This window comes from Echinops telfairi, unplaced genomic scaffold (assembly GCF_000313985.2).
Source record: "Echinops telfairi isolate 266 unplaced genomic scaffold, ASM31398v2 ScPeMD7_7424;HRSCAF=8462, whole genome shotgun sequence".
In the NCBI taxonomy this organism is placed as follows: domain Eukaryota; kingdom Metazoa; phylum Chordata; class Mammalia; order Afrosoricida; family Tenrecidae; genus Echinops; species Echinops telfairi.
Genome location: NW_022111324.1, coordinates 75,042,019 through 75,059,623, shown reverse-complemented (window position 1 = coordinate 75,059,623; position 17,605 = coordinate 75,042,019). Strand labels below are relative to the sequence as shown.

At 41.3% G+C, this 17,605-nt stretch overlaps 2 protein-coding genes across 2 annotated transcripts in view; both read right to left on the bottom strand.

The window, feature by feature from the left end:
* The window catches only part of EPHX1 (epoxide hydrolase 1), a 45,131-nt gene extending 34,932 nt beyond the window's left edge, over positions 1-10,199 (bottom strand). The window contains exon 1 of the mRNA XM_045298039.1: positions 10,145-10,199. The gene's annotated coding sequence lies outside the window, so the exon portion shown is untranslated. The remainder of the gene's footprint in view (positions 1-10,144) is intronic.
* A 6,760-nt stretch (positions 10,200-16,959) lies between these two features.
* Positions 16,960-17,605, bottom strand: part of SRP9 (signal recognition particle 9) — a 13,842-nt gene continuing 13,196 nt past the window's right edge. The window contains exon 3 of the mRNA XM_004699943.2: positions 16,960-17,489. Coding sequence (XP_004700000.1) covers positions 17,370-17,489 — 120 coding nt within the window. The 3' untranslated portion in view covers positions 16,960-17,369. The remainder of the gene's footprint in view (positions 17,490-17,605) is intronic.

Below are 17,605 nucleotides of genomic sequence, written 5' to 3'. Positions count from 1 at the left end.
GAGTTGTTGCTCAGAGGGCATTGCGTTTACGTTAACGGGGTAGAACCATTCGGGAAAGGATATCAGTAATAGCTGTACAACACCAAGAGAACATCCATGGCACTGAATTATACCTGTAGATGTTGAATTGGAGAATGTTTGGTTGTGTACATTTTTCCACAATTAGAACAAAAATGACACTAATATCAGTGAGTACAAGGAAGAATATGCTCTAGACTTGAATGTACTGATAACTGCGCAGCCCTTCTTGATATGGATTATTGAATTGTATGACATATGGATTAAATGCTAATAAAACTGTTCTAAAACAGAAAATTAAAACAAGCCCATTAGAGCCAAAATACAACCAGTGTCTATCCCACCGGAACTTAAGAACACCTCTCCAGAGCAGATTTGACATTGAACACTGATGGCAAAAGACCAGAGATGCTGTAGAATGACATCAACAACTCCATACATGAAGAAAGCACAATGTCATTAAAAATACACGGGAGAAGGAAGAGACTACAGTGGAGGCCAGAAGAGATTCTGAAACTTACAACTAAAGCAGATGGAAAACATGATGACGTAAAAGAGGAACAGAAAATGTCAAAAGGAAGCTTGAGAAGGCAAAGTCCAGCTGTAAACTAAAATGTGCCAAGACCTGGGGCTGGAAACCAAAAGGGAAGCATGTCAGCATGGCCCATGCTGCAAGAATTGAAGGGGGAAATTCAAGCCTTATTAGAATAGTAAAGCATTCTATGGACAAATGAATGCATGATGTAGGAAGCATTAAAAAAAGAAGATGGAGTGACTACATAGCATCACTGTACCCTAAAGAACTAGTCGACACTCAACCACTTCAGGCATAGCATGGGATCAAGAACCAGGGGTACTGAATGAAGAATCCAAACTGCACCGAAAGGCATTAGCCAAAAACAAGGCCCAGAAATTGGTACAATACCAACTGACACGTTCCAACAACTGATGATACAGTAATGGAAACACTTTTTAGTCTATGCCAAGAAATCTACAAAACCGATACCTGGCTAACTGACTAGAAGAGATCGGTGTTTATACCAATTCCCCCAAAAAGGTGACCCAATAGAATTCGGAAAGTATTGAAAAATACCATCAATATCACATGCAATAACATTTTGCTGAAGACAATTAAAAAACAGTTGTAGCATCACATTGACAGGGAACTGCCAGAAATTCAATTAGGATTCAGGAGAGGCCGTAGAACAAGGGATATCACTGCTGACATCAGGTGGTTCTTGACTAAAAGCAGAGCATACCAGACAGACGTTTACTTGTGTTTATTGACTATGCAAAGGCATTCAAGTGTGCGGATCATGACAAATTATAGATTAACATTGCAGAGAATGGAAATCCCAGAATAATTAATTGTGCCCATGCAGAACCAGTATACCGACCAAGAAGCAGGTGTTTAAACAGAACAAGATGATACTGCATGGTTTCAAATCAGGAGAGGTGTGGGTCAGGCTTGTATCCTCTCACCATTCTTATTCAACCTGTATGTTGAGTAAATCGTCTGAGGAAGTAGATGATTTGAAGAAGAACTCAGTATCAGGATCGGAAGAGAGCTAAGACATCAGTGGGCTTGCAGAAAGTGAAGAGGACTTAAAGTACTTACTGAGGATGATAAAAAAACTACAGCCTTCCATATGGATTGCAACTCCATGTAAAGAAGACAAAAGATTCCCACAACCGAGTCAATAGCCCTTCTTGTGCCCACACATTTCAATTGTTTAAATAGGTGGGCATCCTCAAGGGCTGCACAGGCAGGCACAGCAAGGAGACACATGCGGAGCCCACAACCAAACTCACTGCAATCCAGTCCACTCTGACGCATGGCGACTGATTGTGAAACCGATTCTGTGTCTTTCAGCAATAGCCCCACCCCCAGCCCTCACATCAGGTATCTTGCATGAAACTTCGAGATAAAGGTGAACCACCCACTCAGCTTTTCTGAATCTTGTCGCTCAGATACCATCAACCTGTTCTTTACTTCGGCCTCTGAACTTTCCAATTCATTTTCTATCCCTGTCTAGTGACTGCACCCCTGGTATTCCTACCAACCTGGCCTGGGCAGGGCCTTGCACAGGATGCCCTGCCCCATCCACGTAGGGGATTTTCCTGGCCTTTAGGTCAAGCTCTTCTTACAAAAGCCTTCTTTTGCTTCTGGTGTCTCTGAAACCTCAGTGCTTCCTCAAAACATTTGGTCTAAGGTAGTTTGGGGGCAGAGTGGTGAGGAAGATAGAGGGATTCAAGAAAAAAGTTCTAAAAAAAATGTTCTAACAGAAGTTCTGCTTCTGATCATTTAACCAAAGAACTCAAGTTAGTTACTAGTAAACCACAGTGATAAGGATAATGTTCCAAAATTGGACCGTGGTACTGGAAACACAATTGTGACTATGCTAAAAACCACTGAATTGTATTCTTTAAAGGGGTCAGTTTTATAGGGTATGAAATATAACTCAATAAAACGGTTTTATCATTTAATTCAGTGAGATTACACTACTTACTGCATCCTAATAGCCAGCCCCTTCCTAGGTTAGTTCATCCATCTAGTATTAGAATACAATAGTGCCAGATACATTCAACCTGCATTGATTGTTGCCAAGTGTAATCAGTTTCCAACTCAGAGCAGCCCCTTGTGACAGAGCGGAACTGCCCATACGGGTTTTCTTGGCTGTAATCTTCTCCGAAGCAGAAGGATGGTATGTGAGGCTTAGAAGAAATTACATTTTAAGCAAGCTGAACAAGCACTGTACCTTTGTATAAAAATTTGGAGCGTTTCCAGGTACATTGGGTAGAATGAAAAATAATCTGCGTGGGGCCAATTCTGGATAAAAATGTTAGATCGGTGCTTCCTGATGCATTTTGAAGGAAACACCACTCTTTGTGCCCAAACTACACCGAAGCCAATCACACAAAAATCAGAGCACAAAGGACGGATAATTTTACTAAATGACAACCTGTGCTCCTCCACAGTGTTAGTGATGCAAAAGACCACATCGTTCACAGTAAAAAAAAAAGTTTATTCCAATGCTCTATTCTACTGTACGGGGCCATGGTGACACTGGATCAAGCACCAGGCTGCTACCAGCAAGGCCAGTGGCTCAGACTTACTCACTAGTTGCTCCTTCGGAGAAAGATGAGCAGATGGCTCCTGTAGAGCCATGTAGTCTATGAAAACCTACGGAGCATGGATCTACATGTGACCTCCTCCCTGGGGGACGGACAACAGAAAAGTGGGGGAAGGGAGACGTCGGACAGGGCAAGATATGACAAAATAATAATTTATAAATTATCAAGGGTTCATGAGGGAGTAGTGGGTAGGGAGGGGAAAAAATGAGGAGCTGATGCCAGGGACTTAAATGGAGAAAAAATGTTTTGAGAATAGAACGATGAGGCCAATGAATGTAGACGTGCTTTACACAATTGATGTATGTATGGATTGTGATAAGAATTGTATGCGCCCCTAATAAAACAATTTTAAAAAAAAGAAAGAAAACCTATGGGGCAGATCTCCTCTGTCCTCCAGGGCCACCAGGAATTAGGACCAACACCATGGCCGTGTTTTTTTAAATTCTAGATTGGACTATAGACCAGGAAAAAAATTCTGGTCTAAAATCCAATGTAGAGTACATACATAATTATTTATAAATATATTTTTCCCCCAAAAGTTTGCATGTTAGGCTGGGTTCTCTAGAGAATATATATGTGTGTGTGTGTGTGTGTGTGTTTATATATATGAAATGGTTCATAGTTATACAAATTAGTAACTATCTAGAGAAGACCAATTATATATATAATATATACATAGATATGAACTAACTCAGTTATAGAAATTAGCAAGTCCAGTCCATTTCAGTTTAAGTCTGTGGGCCAGATGTTAAGCTGGCGGCTTATCCTGACTCTCAGAGCTGCCAGGCTGATGAAACAGCAAGCAAAGAGACAAAGCAAGAAGCAGGATGATGATGTAAGAAGATGAAGCAGAAAGCCCCCCGTGGTGGCTATAGCGACTGGCTCCCAGGGTTGGCAGGCAATACGGCAGGCTGTTGGCTCAAGTCCCAAGAAATGGAGGCAGAGGAGGCAGATTTAGGAAGCAAACGAGCAAGAAGAGAGAAGTCTCCCAGCCTCGACTTCTATGTATGAAGCAGGCCAGATGCTCCTGGCTGCCACCCCAGTAAGAGATGGTACTCCACCTTGATCAGCCAACGAGTGCTTGACGGCGCACAGCTGATCACATCATGAAGTTGATTACATTCGGTTTGGTCACATCATAGGGTGGCCTTCCCAGCCAAACTGAGCATCCTGGTCCAACCAAATTGATACAACACCTAACTATCATGTCAAATTGAGTAAACTTAAATAAGATTTACAGATTACCACTTAATAGTATCAGCCAAGTATAAATATCAAGATTTTGAGACTTCAAATTGTTTGTAGTCAGATATGCTGATTTTAGCAGGTACACACAGAAGTATTTATAATGGCCATTGTCTGAAGCCTATTCTCAAATGGGTCAAAAAAATTGAGAGAATTATAAAGCCAAGGAATTGTTTTATTCTTATTGACTTTACTGTTTTTGAAATTATTTTGTAATAAGTTTTAAAACCTGCTCATTTGTCTTATGAAAATTACAAGAGGGATTTCAAATCTATAAACTCCACAAGGCAAAATGGGCAGAAGAAAAGATTATGGTAGAGGTGATATTATCAACAAATCTCTGGCATAGGGAAAGTAGGGTGATTGATTAAGCATTACAGATAAAGCTAAAACCTGTTTACAACCAAGCTTGCAGGGATCAGCAAACATCAAGTAGCTTTTGGGCCATATCTAAACCACAGCATTTTTTTTGTAAATAAAGTTTTATTAGTATACTTATTCCTATGCAATCTAAGGTTGCTTTTATACTAGAATGGCAGAGTTGAGTTGCTGTCTGCAAAACTTAAAATATATATAAGGGGGCTTCAAAAAGTTCATGGAAGAATTCCATTATCTTTTTTTTCCTTTGAAGTTGAGAAAGATTTTATTGAGGCAGGGAAAGAACTTACGTTTTTTTGAAGTTCACAGAAATTGAAAATGGTATTGGTGAAAAAAAGACCAGGAAAGTTGCCCTGAGGCAAAGCAACGAAATCCCCAAGGATTCTTCCCCAAAATAGACTTCAGACTCACCCCAAAATAGGCTTCTTGGCACGTCATCAGACTTGATCAGAGAACATACATTAAGTGTCAGCAGACAGACGAGGAACTATTTATAGCCCCCACCTTTTTTTTTCCCCTCCTTCTTCCTTTTTTTCATGTCTATCTATATAAGATAGGCAAGATAAACAATCTGATTAAAAAATGGGACTGATGGTTCCTTCCGGGGGTACAGGGGGAAAAGGGAGGTGGGGGAAAGGGAGGTGGGCAGCCAACAAACCCAGAGACAAGAGAACAACAAGAGATTTAAAATCACCGGTGAGGAGGGTATGGAAAACCTGGTGAGGTTTGATCAAATGCAATGTAGCTGAGAGGAATAACTGAGAGCCGAATGAAGGTCAAACATGATAGTGGGGCAGGAGGAAAGTAAATGGAAATAGAGGAAAGAACTAGGAGGCAGAAGGCATTTATAGAGGTATGAATATAGGCATGTGTATACGTAAACATATTAATATATTATGATAGGGATATAAGTCTATGTACATATTTTTCTGTTAAGTATCAATGTAGCAGATAGACATTGGCCTCTACTTAAGTCCTCTCTCAATGAAAGAACACTTTGTTCTAATAAACTGGCTTTCTGTGATGCTCACCTTCCTAACATGACTGCTGAAGACAAAATGGGTGCATAAGCAAATGGGGTGAAGAAAGCTGATGGTGCCTGGCTATTAAAAGATATAACGTCTGGGGTCTTAAAGACTTGAAGTTAAACAAGCGGCCATCTAGCAGAGAAGCAACAAAGCCCATACATGGAAGAAGCACAACAGCCTGTGTGACCATGAGGTGTTGATGCGATCCAGGTATCAGAAGACCCAAAACAATCATATTGATGCAAACAAGAGGCAGAGTGGAGACCAAAGCCCATCTATAGACAATTGGACATCCCCTCACAGAAGGATCACAAAGGACAAGTCAGCCAGAGTGCAGTATAACACCAATGAAACATACAATTTTCCTCTAGTTCTTTAATGCTTTCTCCCCCTCCACTATCATGACCCCAGTCTACCTTACAAATCTGGCTAGACTGGAGCATGTACACTGGCACAGGTAAGAGCTCATGACACAAGGAATCCAGGAGTTTTAAACCCCTCAAGACCAATATGGAGAGTAGTGCTATCATGAGAACAGGGGAAAGGTGGAGGGAGGAGAAAGGGGGAACCTATCACAGTGATCGACAGATAACCCCTACCCCACAGAGGGGACGAACAACAGAGAGGTGAGTGAAGGGAGACAGTGAATAGTGTGACATGAAAATTATAAGGTATAATTAATCACGGGGTCATGAGGGTGGGAAAAAAAAGAGTAGCTGATACCAAGGGCTCAAGTAGAAAGAAAATATTAGCAACATATGTACAAATGTGCTTGATATGATGTATGGATTGTTGTAAGAGCTCCCAATAAAATGATTTATAAAAATAAATGTAAAAAGTTATACCATATATAGTTGAGTATAAGCTGACGAGTATCAGTGAAAAATGTTGCCTGAGGATTTTTTTTTACCCCATCACAATGCATCTACTTACTGAGGACAGCAAGGGCCATCCTTCAACATCACAGGACGTTGCAGGAGGCTGCAGGACTGGGCGGGGTTTTCTTCTGCCGTTCACAGGGTCAGAACATCTACCACCACCACCTTATCCTACCCACCTCCTAGCCCTGACCTGGCCTCTTCAGACTGATTTTTGTTCCCCCAATTTAAAGAACATTTAAAAGGAACACGATTTGAGTCCTTCAAAGATGCCAGAATTGTCTTTTTGACACAGTATAAATTAGAGAGTGCAAAATCGCTCAGGAAGGGTTCCAAAGGTTCTGAAAGAAATACTGCCTTCAGAAGTGCATAGACGCAGATGGGGGATATGCTGAGAAACAATAGCGTCTCTTGTGATGTTTTTAATGAAGGTCTTCATTGCTTGGCAATAGTACTTTGTGACTCGCTCTCCTATGTTCCTGCTGGCTGTGTCCTCGCCAAGGGCATTTCTCTTATGTTTGCAGTGGGCAATCTTGAGGAAAATAAGCAGACATCTGAAACACAACCCATGATGTGGGTCCCCAGGAGGCTTTGTATTTCTGTCAGATTTGGGGCAGGGGTAACCAACATAAGCATGACGCCCTAGCTACTGCTTTTGCCACGAATTGACAGATAATTATGGAAATACTATTAAAAAATTATTAGTAACACTACCTTGGGAAGATGTGGGGGGAAAAGTGAAAGTGATGTTAAGATGCTTAAATCTTCATCTATTGCAAGAGAAAAATTAATAGACTATGTCTAAAATCGTTAAGTCAAGAACTATGTATTGTTGGAAGGCTGACCCACGCTGTACTGTACATCTCTGGGGATGAGAAGATGGTAGAGCAGGCCCCCAAAGCCGTTCTGGTAATAGCATGCCTGGGTAATAGCATGTCGATCACCTACTGCAGAAGCAGTTTTCAGAAAACTTGTAAGTGATCGCAAGTTTTTAGATTAAGTGCATCATCGACAGTGGTTGTTTCTGACTGGAACGTGGGCTGGTCACCAGATTCACATCTGTAAGTTGCCTAGGAGATCATGATTATTAACACAGCTCATAAAGCAAGACAGATTACCAAAGAAGACTTTGCCAAATTTGATTATATACTATGTATGGACGAAAGCAATTAAGAAATCTAACTAGAAAAGGTAATCAAGTTAAAAATTGCAAAGCTAAAAGTGAACTACTTGGAAGCTAGGATCCACAAAAACAATTTTATTATTGAAGATCCCTATTATAGGAATGACTGTTCTTTTAAAATCATTTTATTGGGAGCTCTTAAGATATTATAAAAATCCTGATGATAACAAGTGTACAAACGTGCTTGACATAATGGATGTATGTATGGATTGTGATAAGAGTTGTACGAACCCCCAATAAAATGATTTTTTTAAAAAAGGAAAAAAATGAGAAAAGAGGTACTAGATTGTTATCAGAAAGTTTTAAAATATTCATGAAAAAATTAAACAATACCTGGCCAAAAACAATAAAACTATCATTTAAGATAAAAAAAGACATAACAATCCATGATTCAGAATTACAATTGCTACTGCAATCAGTTTCCAAACATTTTCTTTCTTCTTGAACTCTGGTACTGTCTCCCCTTTATCCCCTCCCTTCCCCACTGCACTCCAGGAACCCTTATTACTAATATATGTGTGTGTGTGTGTGTGTGTATTGCCATATCTTACACCATCCAATGTATCCATTTCCCTGCAGTTCTGTTGTTGTTGCCTCAAGGGGTTATACAGGGAAGTGACTCTGCTCTGGGGACTGTGTACCAGCAGTGTCTGAGGTGCTGCGGGGCATGTTTGGAGGTCAGCTGAAGCTGCACCCACCATGCACTGCGGCTGTGATGAGCACCTTCCCAGCAATGCTCTGCATATCAGTCAGCAGATACGGTGAAGTGTAGTCATGTTAGTTCCTTAACTCAGTCACAGCTACCTCTTCAGCTGACCTACTGTTTCATGCCTGATGGAAATCGGTTGTGACTGGAGGAAAAATAACTTCATTAAAAAAAAAAAGAGGGTAAACCTGTTCTTTAGATTTATGTACAGAGGTCAATCAATGCCAAGGGTTCAAAGTAGAAAACGGAAATGGGGGGGGGGGCACTTTTGTTTAATTCTAAGGTGCCCACGTGGGCTGTTGTTGCTGTATGCACAGTTGATTTGGTTCCGGTTCATACTGAGACCATGAGGCATAACAGAACTTCCCATCTAAGCTGCATTCTTCATCCTGCCAAAGCTTTCTCCCTCAGTCACGGAGGGGTTCAAACTGCACTGGACCATCGTGCTACTGGGCTTCTTGCATGGGGACTAATTGGATAGAACTTAAGAATTAATTACATCTTAAGATATGGCTTCCTGAGGTCATTACACACCCCAACTCAGTGCTTTTTCTAGATTCGAAAGCATGTCTTGTGCATTTCCAAATTCCCAATCCCCAGCTTCTGTCCCAAGCACCTGATGGTCGCTTCTGCTCCTCACCTCGAACATTTCCTTCCATCTCTCTCACCGCTGGTCTGTGCCCTGCCCTCTCCACTCACTGGGCACTCCCTGGTCTTCCCAGTAAACGCCTTCCTCGGATGGCAGCCTCTGCCTGCACTTTCAGCTGTTCCAGTTCTTGAAAGGGTCTACCACCCAGGATGCACCTTCAACATTTAGTTTGGCCTGTTTCTGTGCATTGTTTTATTGGTCTGCCTCGGCATCATTCATACTCCAAAATCAATATTTACAGTACTTTCATGGTTATTCAAGGACACACTCAGAGTGGTGAAACATTTTAGCCTAATATGCACATTCCCAGCAAAGCCCGAACAAAGCAACACTGCCTGTTTGATTCAGCTCATATTGTAAACAAAGCCCTTTCTACTAGGTTTTTTCGTTTCTGGTGCTTTCGGATGTTTAAAATGGACCCAAAGCATAGTCGGGCGGTGCTACCATACATGCTGTATTTAAGCTTCATTCAGGCAGATGTTACAGTGCTGCTGGCTGGCTAATTCAGCGTTTCAGTGTCTTTATATAACAGAACACAAAAACGAGAATCAGCTTCATCTACATCAAGATTAACTGTTTACAAACCCACTGAAAAGATGAGAGGTTAGAGATACCAAACGGCTCTATAGAATGTCCTTTATGCAAGAATAATTACTTAGGATTATTTCATTTTTGTGTCTGCGTATCATTTTTATAACCATGTATATTTACCCCCCACCGGTTTGCATGTGGTGATGCCAAAGAACCAACAGAACACTAAAATAATGTATGCTTTGCACTGAATCACCACAAGTGGAAGATAATTTTATATTTTACACTGATGATGTATTTTTAAAAAGATGTAAATGAAGAGGATAGATGCAAATGTTGGCATTTCCAGGGCTTCTCCCAAGTCCACAGAAAGAAAGGGACACCATTACTCACCCAATTCTGAGATTCTTTTCAACAACTTCACCGGCTTCTCCTCGCCCCCACACTGGCAAGTTTCCTGAGATCTTTGACTACACTCCCAGCATTCCAAGAGCAGGGGCAGGGCAGGAACAAAACAGTAAAGATCAAAGTTCTACAGAAGAAAGTTGAGATGCCGCTTGACCTGTAAACAGAGTTCAAAAGCAAGACAGACCCTCTGGAGCCCTCTATAGGCCTGTACTGAACACTGCATTATAGTGGCCTACTGGAGCAAGAGATGGGTCTTGTTCTTGCTCGTTTTGCAGGGGGTTGGTAAACTGCTATTTAAACTTCCTATTTTTATCAGAATCATGTGTTCCAAGAGTCAGTTGACTGTACAAGATTTTAAGACAACAGTCCTTAGCCCTAGCCTTCACACCCGCACCCCATTTCCCTCCTTGAACAACTACTTTGAATTCTGAGCTGGTATTTTTAGTATTTACTTCCATCTCTCTAAATAATATTTTCCCAGTGTTTTCTAGTTTCCCCACCCTCTAAAATTTGTTATTTTGTTGTCGTTGAGAAATAGCCAAACATCCAGCAATAGCTCCCACACGTACAGGTTAGTGACACTGACTACAGTGGTCAGTCGTGGAGCCACTCTCACTGGTTTCCCACGTGGCTCCCTCCTCATTAACATACTCTGCCCGCTAAAGCTCATCTTGTCAATCTTAAAGTTGTCAGTTTGATTCCATATGGATAGTTCTTTAAAAGAATAGACCTTTTCAGACTACTTAATCTATTGTTTGGTTTTATGATGACTTCAGTCCCAAACCAAACCCACTGCTATTGAGTCAGTGCTGGCTCATAGTGACCGCCGCCAGGGGGCTTCCAGAGGTGGTAACTCTTTACGGGAATTGAAAGCCCAGTCTTTCCCCCTTGGAGCTGCTGGTAGTTTAAAACTGCTGACCGTGTAAATTGCAGCCCAAGGCCCAAACACTACACCACCAGGGCTCCTATAAAGATGCCTTCAGGAGACAGTTTTAGTTTGGGATTTAAAGATTATCTTAGGGCAATCATTTTAGGACCCCATCCATCCTGCAGTTTCTAGAATCCGTAACAACAAAAACACTGCCACTGCGTTCATTCTGACTCACGGTTATGCTCAAGGACCGGGCAGAACCGCCCTGGTGGGTTCCCGAGACTGACTCTTTTCAGGAGGACAGTCTAATCTTTCTCCCATGGCTTCAAGATTAGCAGTCTAATGCCTAATCTTGCCATCAGGGCTTGAAATACAGTACTGCATTTCCCTCTTTTTGATCAGGGCTTTCTGTGATCCGTTGGTCAAAATTTCAGTAACAGCGGCTGGACACCATCCAGTTCTTCCCACCTCACGGCCAAGGAACCAGTTAGTCATGGGGCAATTAGTCATACATCCCAGCCCTGCTCTTGATCCCCTTTATTGATTGCTCCAGGTGAGTATGGACCAACTGTGTCATGGGAGGCCACTTGTACACTTTTAAGACCCCAGGCACAAGCTTACAAATTAGGAGGTGGTAGAGATGCAATAAATATGTTATGAGGTCAATTAACTGAGATTTCCTGTAAGATCATGACCCTCAATCTCTAATTCAACGAACCAAATCCCATGAAATGTTTGGTTGTCCATAGTGTCATGGTTGGGAGTATCTCTATCACACAATTTTTGCCAGTTTACCTTTTTACAGGTATACAACTTAATGATAGCAGTACAAGCTGTGAAAATAAAACTTTTTGTATATACTGAGGTGGAGATTGTTACTATGCACATAGGGACATCCATTTTTTCCAGTATCATTGATCAAATACTGTTCTTCCAATGCTGAACTGCATTATCACCTTTGCCCAATATCAGCTTTCTATGTATGTATGTAAGTTTAAAATGTTCCTACAAAAGAACAGAAACCTTTATTAAGAATTTGAAAATAATATGCTAGTTTCTCATAATAACCTCCAGCTTGGTCCACACTTCTGAAGATGTTTTAAGTACTTTTGTCACCTCATCTGCATGTGAAAGGTCAACACTGAGTAAGGAAGACTGAGGAAAAACTGATGTTTTCCTAAAGAACAGCACAAATACCATAGACTGCCAAAAGAACACATCTGTCCTGGAATAAGTACAACCATAATGCTTAGCGGCAGACGGCAAGACCTCAATCTCACATACCTTGGACATGCTGTCAGGAGAGGCCAGCCCTTGGAAGACATCATGCTTGGTAGAGGTCAGGGGCAGCGAAAGACAGAGGGCCTCAACAAGGTGGAATGACACGGTGAGTCCAACCATTGGCTCAAACACAGGAACCACTGAGGATGGTCCTTGACTGAGCGGGCCGGGGTCGCTGCGAGTCAGAACTCGCTGGACGGCACCTAACGACAAACCGCAGACCTGCCCTAAATACGCCTGTGCTCTTAGGTTCTGACGGCAGACCTTTCTCACCCTTGAAGCACTCAGAATCTGAACTTCCTGTACGACAGCTCTTGCCAGTCAGCCAAGTGCGGTCATCAGGATGAAAAGGGCCTTTCCTCACAGATACAGTTCACAATTTTCTCAAGACCGCTAACAAGTGACCACGATGGTCCTGTGTCCCTAGAGAAAATCCATCAGGGCAGTCCTTTGCAACGCCCCCAGTCACCAGAATCTCCTGAACAGACTTTTCTGCCTTGCTTGTTTGAGGATTTTCCGATCTTCAAAACACTTGATACAAATTTGTTATCAGCCCTGACCTCAACATGGTCCCCTGCCCCCCCCCCCCATGGCACAAAAGCAGGCTGCCATCAAGTGGGTTCCGACTGACAGTGACTTACGTCCAACAGAACCATCTTCACAACCGTAACGCCCGAGCCCATCACTGCAGGCACTGGACAGGGACCAGAGGGGCTACGAGTGGGCACTTTATACTAAGCGAAGTTTGGCAGTTTAGCCCACAAAGAAGTGCCACAGAAGAAAAGCTTAGCGATTACTGCCATACAGATACAGCCAAGAAAACTCCACGCAGCATGTCTACTCGGTCACACGTAGGGCTGTCATCAGCTTTCACTGACCTGACGGCAATGTTTTTCTGTTGTTTTTTCCAAATATACTATTTTCAACTTGGTGACACATCCTCTTATTTTGTGCTGACACAAATAAACATAAGTATTATACTTAAGAATTTAGCTTTCGTTTTCATAAGCACAGAACTTCTTAGGAGAAATCTTGCTTTGCTTCCCAAGTCAAGGAGGATATTTAAAAGAAAAACATCGGCAGAAAAGACAGAAAGTGCCTATAAATAATCAATTAGTTTTTTTTAAATCATTTTATTAGGGGCTCATACAACTCATATCACAATCCATACACACATCAATTGTGTAAAGCGCATTTGTACATTCATTGCCCTCATCATTCTCAAAACATTTTCTCTCCACTTAAGCCCCTGGCATTAGGTCCTCATTTTTCCCCTCCCTCTCGGCTCCCCCCTCCCTCATGAGCCCTTCATAGTTTATAAATTATTTTGTCATATCTTGCCCTGTCCGACGCCTCCCTTCACCCACTTTTCTGTTGTCCGTCCCCCAGGGAGGAGGTCACATATAGTCCCTTGTAATCGGTTCCCTCCTTCCTACCCACTCTCCCTCTACCCTCCCTGTATCGCCACTCACACCACTGGTCCTGTAGGGCTCATCCACCGTGGATTCCCTGTATTTCCAGTTCCTATCTGTACCAGTGTACATCCTCTGGTCTAGCCAGACTTAAATCAGTTTTATAAAAAGAAAAAAAAACACCTTAAGAATCAGTTACCCTTTCCCATGAAATAATAATAGTGATAATTATTGCTACCATTTACTAAGTCGTACTGTGTCCCACAGTGTGCTAAGGATTTAAAATGGATTATATAGTTTAATCCTCTTCAATCTTATGAGAAAGGAATTTTACCCCAATTTTCAGTGAAGTAAAGGTAGTGTGGGGAAGTATATTGCCTTAAAATCGCAGAATCAGGAAGTGGTGGAACCAGGGCTCCAACACAAGCAGCCTGACGTGGGAGCTCAGCGGGTAACCACACTGCGATACAGTACAAACTCAAAACCGCACAGACGCTGACCCGAGCAGTCCTCCGCTTCCGGTCATCTCTAGAAAACAGTGCTGAGAAGCAGAGGCTGTTAAAGGAAAAGTGTAAGATGTAAATGAGAAAGAAAAGTGTCCCCAAAGAACCTCAGGGTGAAACCAACCCAAAACCATCAAAATCGTCCCTTACTCAAGAAAATTACCTTGTTGTCAACATAAAGCTCAGGAGGGAAAAACCATGTCATAAGTGAAATGAAAATATAAATTTTCAATAATATTAGGATCATTTTAGACTAAATTCCCAATTAAGTCATTAATTCTTCAGCAGCTGAAACTTACCACAGAATATATTTATGAAATATTTTATTTGCTGACCTTGAAACACGCCAAAATTTCTATCAACAATGGACTTTCCATACTAAAATGTTCTCAACACGACAAATTCCTAACAACAAAAAATTTAATGTAGTCCCTTAATTTCACTCTTGAGGAATCAACACATGAAAATTACATTAGGGTGGTCAAATCCAAGTTACAAATGAACACGAGAGAAAAAATGGGGAGGGGATGTCATACAGGTACATAAAGATTTAACAAAATAATTTTTAGCCTTCTGAGAAACTGTAGATGAAATATATGTAGCACATATTTCTGTAACATGATTTCAATCCATTAGAGATCATCATTCGGTTTATCCACTCAGTCACTGAAGCTGGAAAAGGCTTAGAGTGAGGGTCCCAAGAAGGTAGTTCGTAGGTATGGGGGATGGAGAGACCGAGTCTATTCCAGGCGACTGGAGACCAACGAGAACCACCGTGCACATCCAAGACAGCATGAATCAGTGTTTCAAATGTTCTAACTGGCTCTGGACCACACATCCTCCTCCTGCCCTCCAACTGCCTAGTGACTGCTTCCACCGCAGCCCTCTTTCTGAAGTGCGTGCCTACCTCGGGAAGCACAATCAACGAGACTCCCTCCAGAAGCGGGAGCTAGGGTGGACACAGCTGTTGAAGAGGTGGCTGTGGACTTTCTCCCATGAAGAATGGGCATTGCTGGGTCTTTCCCAGAGGAAACTCCACAGACACGTGATGATGGAAACCCCTAGAAACCCAGCCTCAGTAGTTCCTGCTCAGGACCCGGGTAAGCTTGGAGGCAGATAATTTAAGGTGCTGAAATTGGAGCAGATGTGGATCTCAGATCAGGCTATGCTGTGGAAAGACAGTGGGTTATTCTTGGTTGGATGTTTTGTGCTTCCTGGAAGAACAAACATTTGTCACACAGAGATATGGTCCAGTCTAGGGAGCTAGAAATCTGGTACTACTGTCTTGCACATGATGCACCCTAAGGAAGGATTTTAACGTCTTTCAATTGCATTCACCTGACTCCAAACCGCCCGGCGGCTCTGCTTTTACTTAGAGAGGGCAACGATTTGACTTCGAGAAGCCTGAGCTACACCACAGACTCAGTGACTGTTGAAGACGTGGCTGTAGATTTTACCCCAGAAGAATGGGCACTGTTGGATGTTTCTCAGAAGTGACTCCACACAAACCTAGCTGTAAAAACCTACTCACTGCAGATGTAATAGCAAGATTCTTGAGAAATGATCAAAGTGCCTCCACATTACAAGAAATCTGAGCGCTTCATGGCCATATAAAGCAGGGTAACAACCAGAACCACTTCCGAGAAGAGACTTTTCAGTGGCATCCAGGGCAGGAGACGAGGAAAATACTACTATTGACGACATCTCCAGCCCAATTTCAATTCCTCCTGCATGAAGAAGACCAGGATACTTATATCCCATGGAATGCTTTCTGTATGGAAAATCATTCAAGGATCTTTCTTCACTAGATCATAATAAGCAACTTTACACTCGATGCAATACTGACCTATTGATGAACTGTGGGAAAAACAATACACACACTGCAGGAATTTTGACCAGAAAACAAATGCTATCGAGATCCTTCAGCACTCACGGATGACATGGGAATCTCCAAAGGAATGAAGTCATGTATACATAAGCACTCTGGCAAGGCTTTTTACTCAAGACTCATTCAACATGACAATTCACAGAGGTGAGCGGCCTATGAATGTAAGGGATATAAGAGAACGTCTACTACCCTCAAACAGCATACAAGACTTCACAACGGAGAGAGGGCTTATGAATATAAGGACTGTGGGAATTAATTTAGTCACTCCTCATGCCTCACTAAACATCTAAGGACTCACAGTGGAGGAAGACTTATGACTATAAGGAATGTAGTAACAACAGGCTTAGTAAATCCTCAAACCTCACTGTGCATTATGAAATCCAGTGCAGAGAAGCCTAAGGAATTAAAATTATCGCTCTTCAGTAGTGTAATATCTTCTTTAATTTCCACTCAATTTTCTGATCTGATGACGTCTATCTACACAACATAAATTTTATGATTTCTTAAAATTTATTTTCTTTTTAATTATAGAAATTTTATTTTACTATCTCACTAATATATAGAAATTTTGAAATGATTTATCCACTATTTTCTAAAATTTTTAATAAAGATGTTATTGAAAACCCTAAATGAAAAATAAGTAACTGAAGCTGGTTTTGGTCACTGAAAAACAGATTCAGAGTAAGTCATAGCTTAATAAGCAGTGGCATTTCAAATCCCTTACATAAAAAATGTTTAAATATGGAAAGCTTAAGGTAAAGCATACTCATTACTCAAAATTACTTTTGGATACAATTGAGATTATACTACTATATATAATTAGATACACCATTGTGCATAGTTAATTCCAGTAAGCATATTTTATATTTATTGGTCATTATAGCACAACTTGTTATGCTCCAAAAAAAAATATCAAACAATCAAAATGTTTACATTTAATTTTCTTTTAAACAGATTAAATGAAAAAAGTGGCTTGTTCTGATATCCCCTTTTCAAATTATTGACACAAATTTACCAGAGAAATAATTATGCATTTTGTCCAGCATAATATATGAAATCTTAGATTCATGTCTTGCTCGATTTCCAAAAATAAATAAATGCACTCTAGCTCTGTAAACATCAAAAAATAAAGTACAAAAAAAGATATCTCAGATAATGAATAGCCCACTCAGTTACATAAAGCATGTTCTATTCCAAAATTTGCTCAAATTCAAGATATTTACTTCCTAAAACATGAGTCTTCATCTTAAACCAGTCAGTCTGTTTCCATGGCAACACTTCGGGACTCCTTGGCTACCATAAGTCGCATTAGTTGACTGTGGAATTTCTCAATCTTCTTTACATCTTGAGCTTGGTCCGTTCTGTACACCAGACACTGTCAAAAAGTTTTAAAGTAGACATTCGTTATGTGGAATTAGGTATGGACAACATTGGGCACAGTTGGGGAAATTTTTAGAGCCTTTCCCAAGACGGTTCTATTTTCTGGGGGGG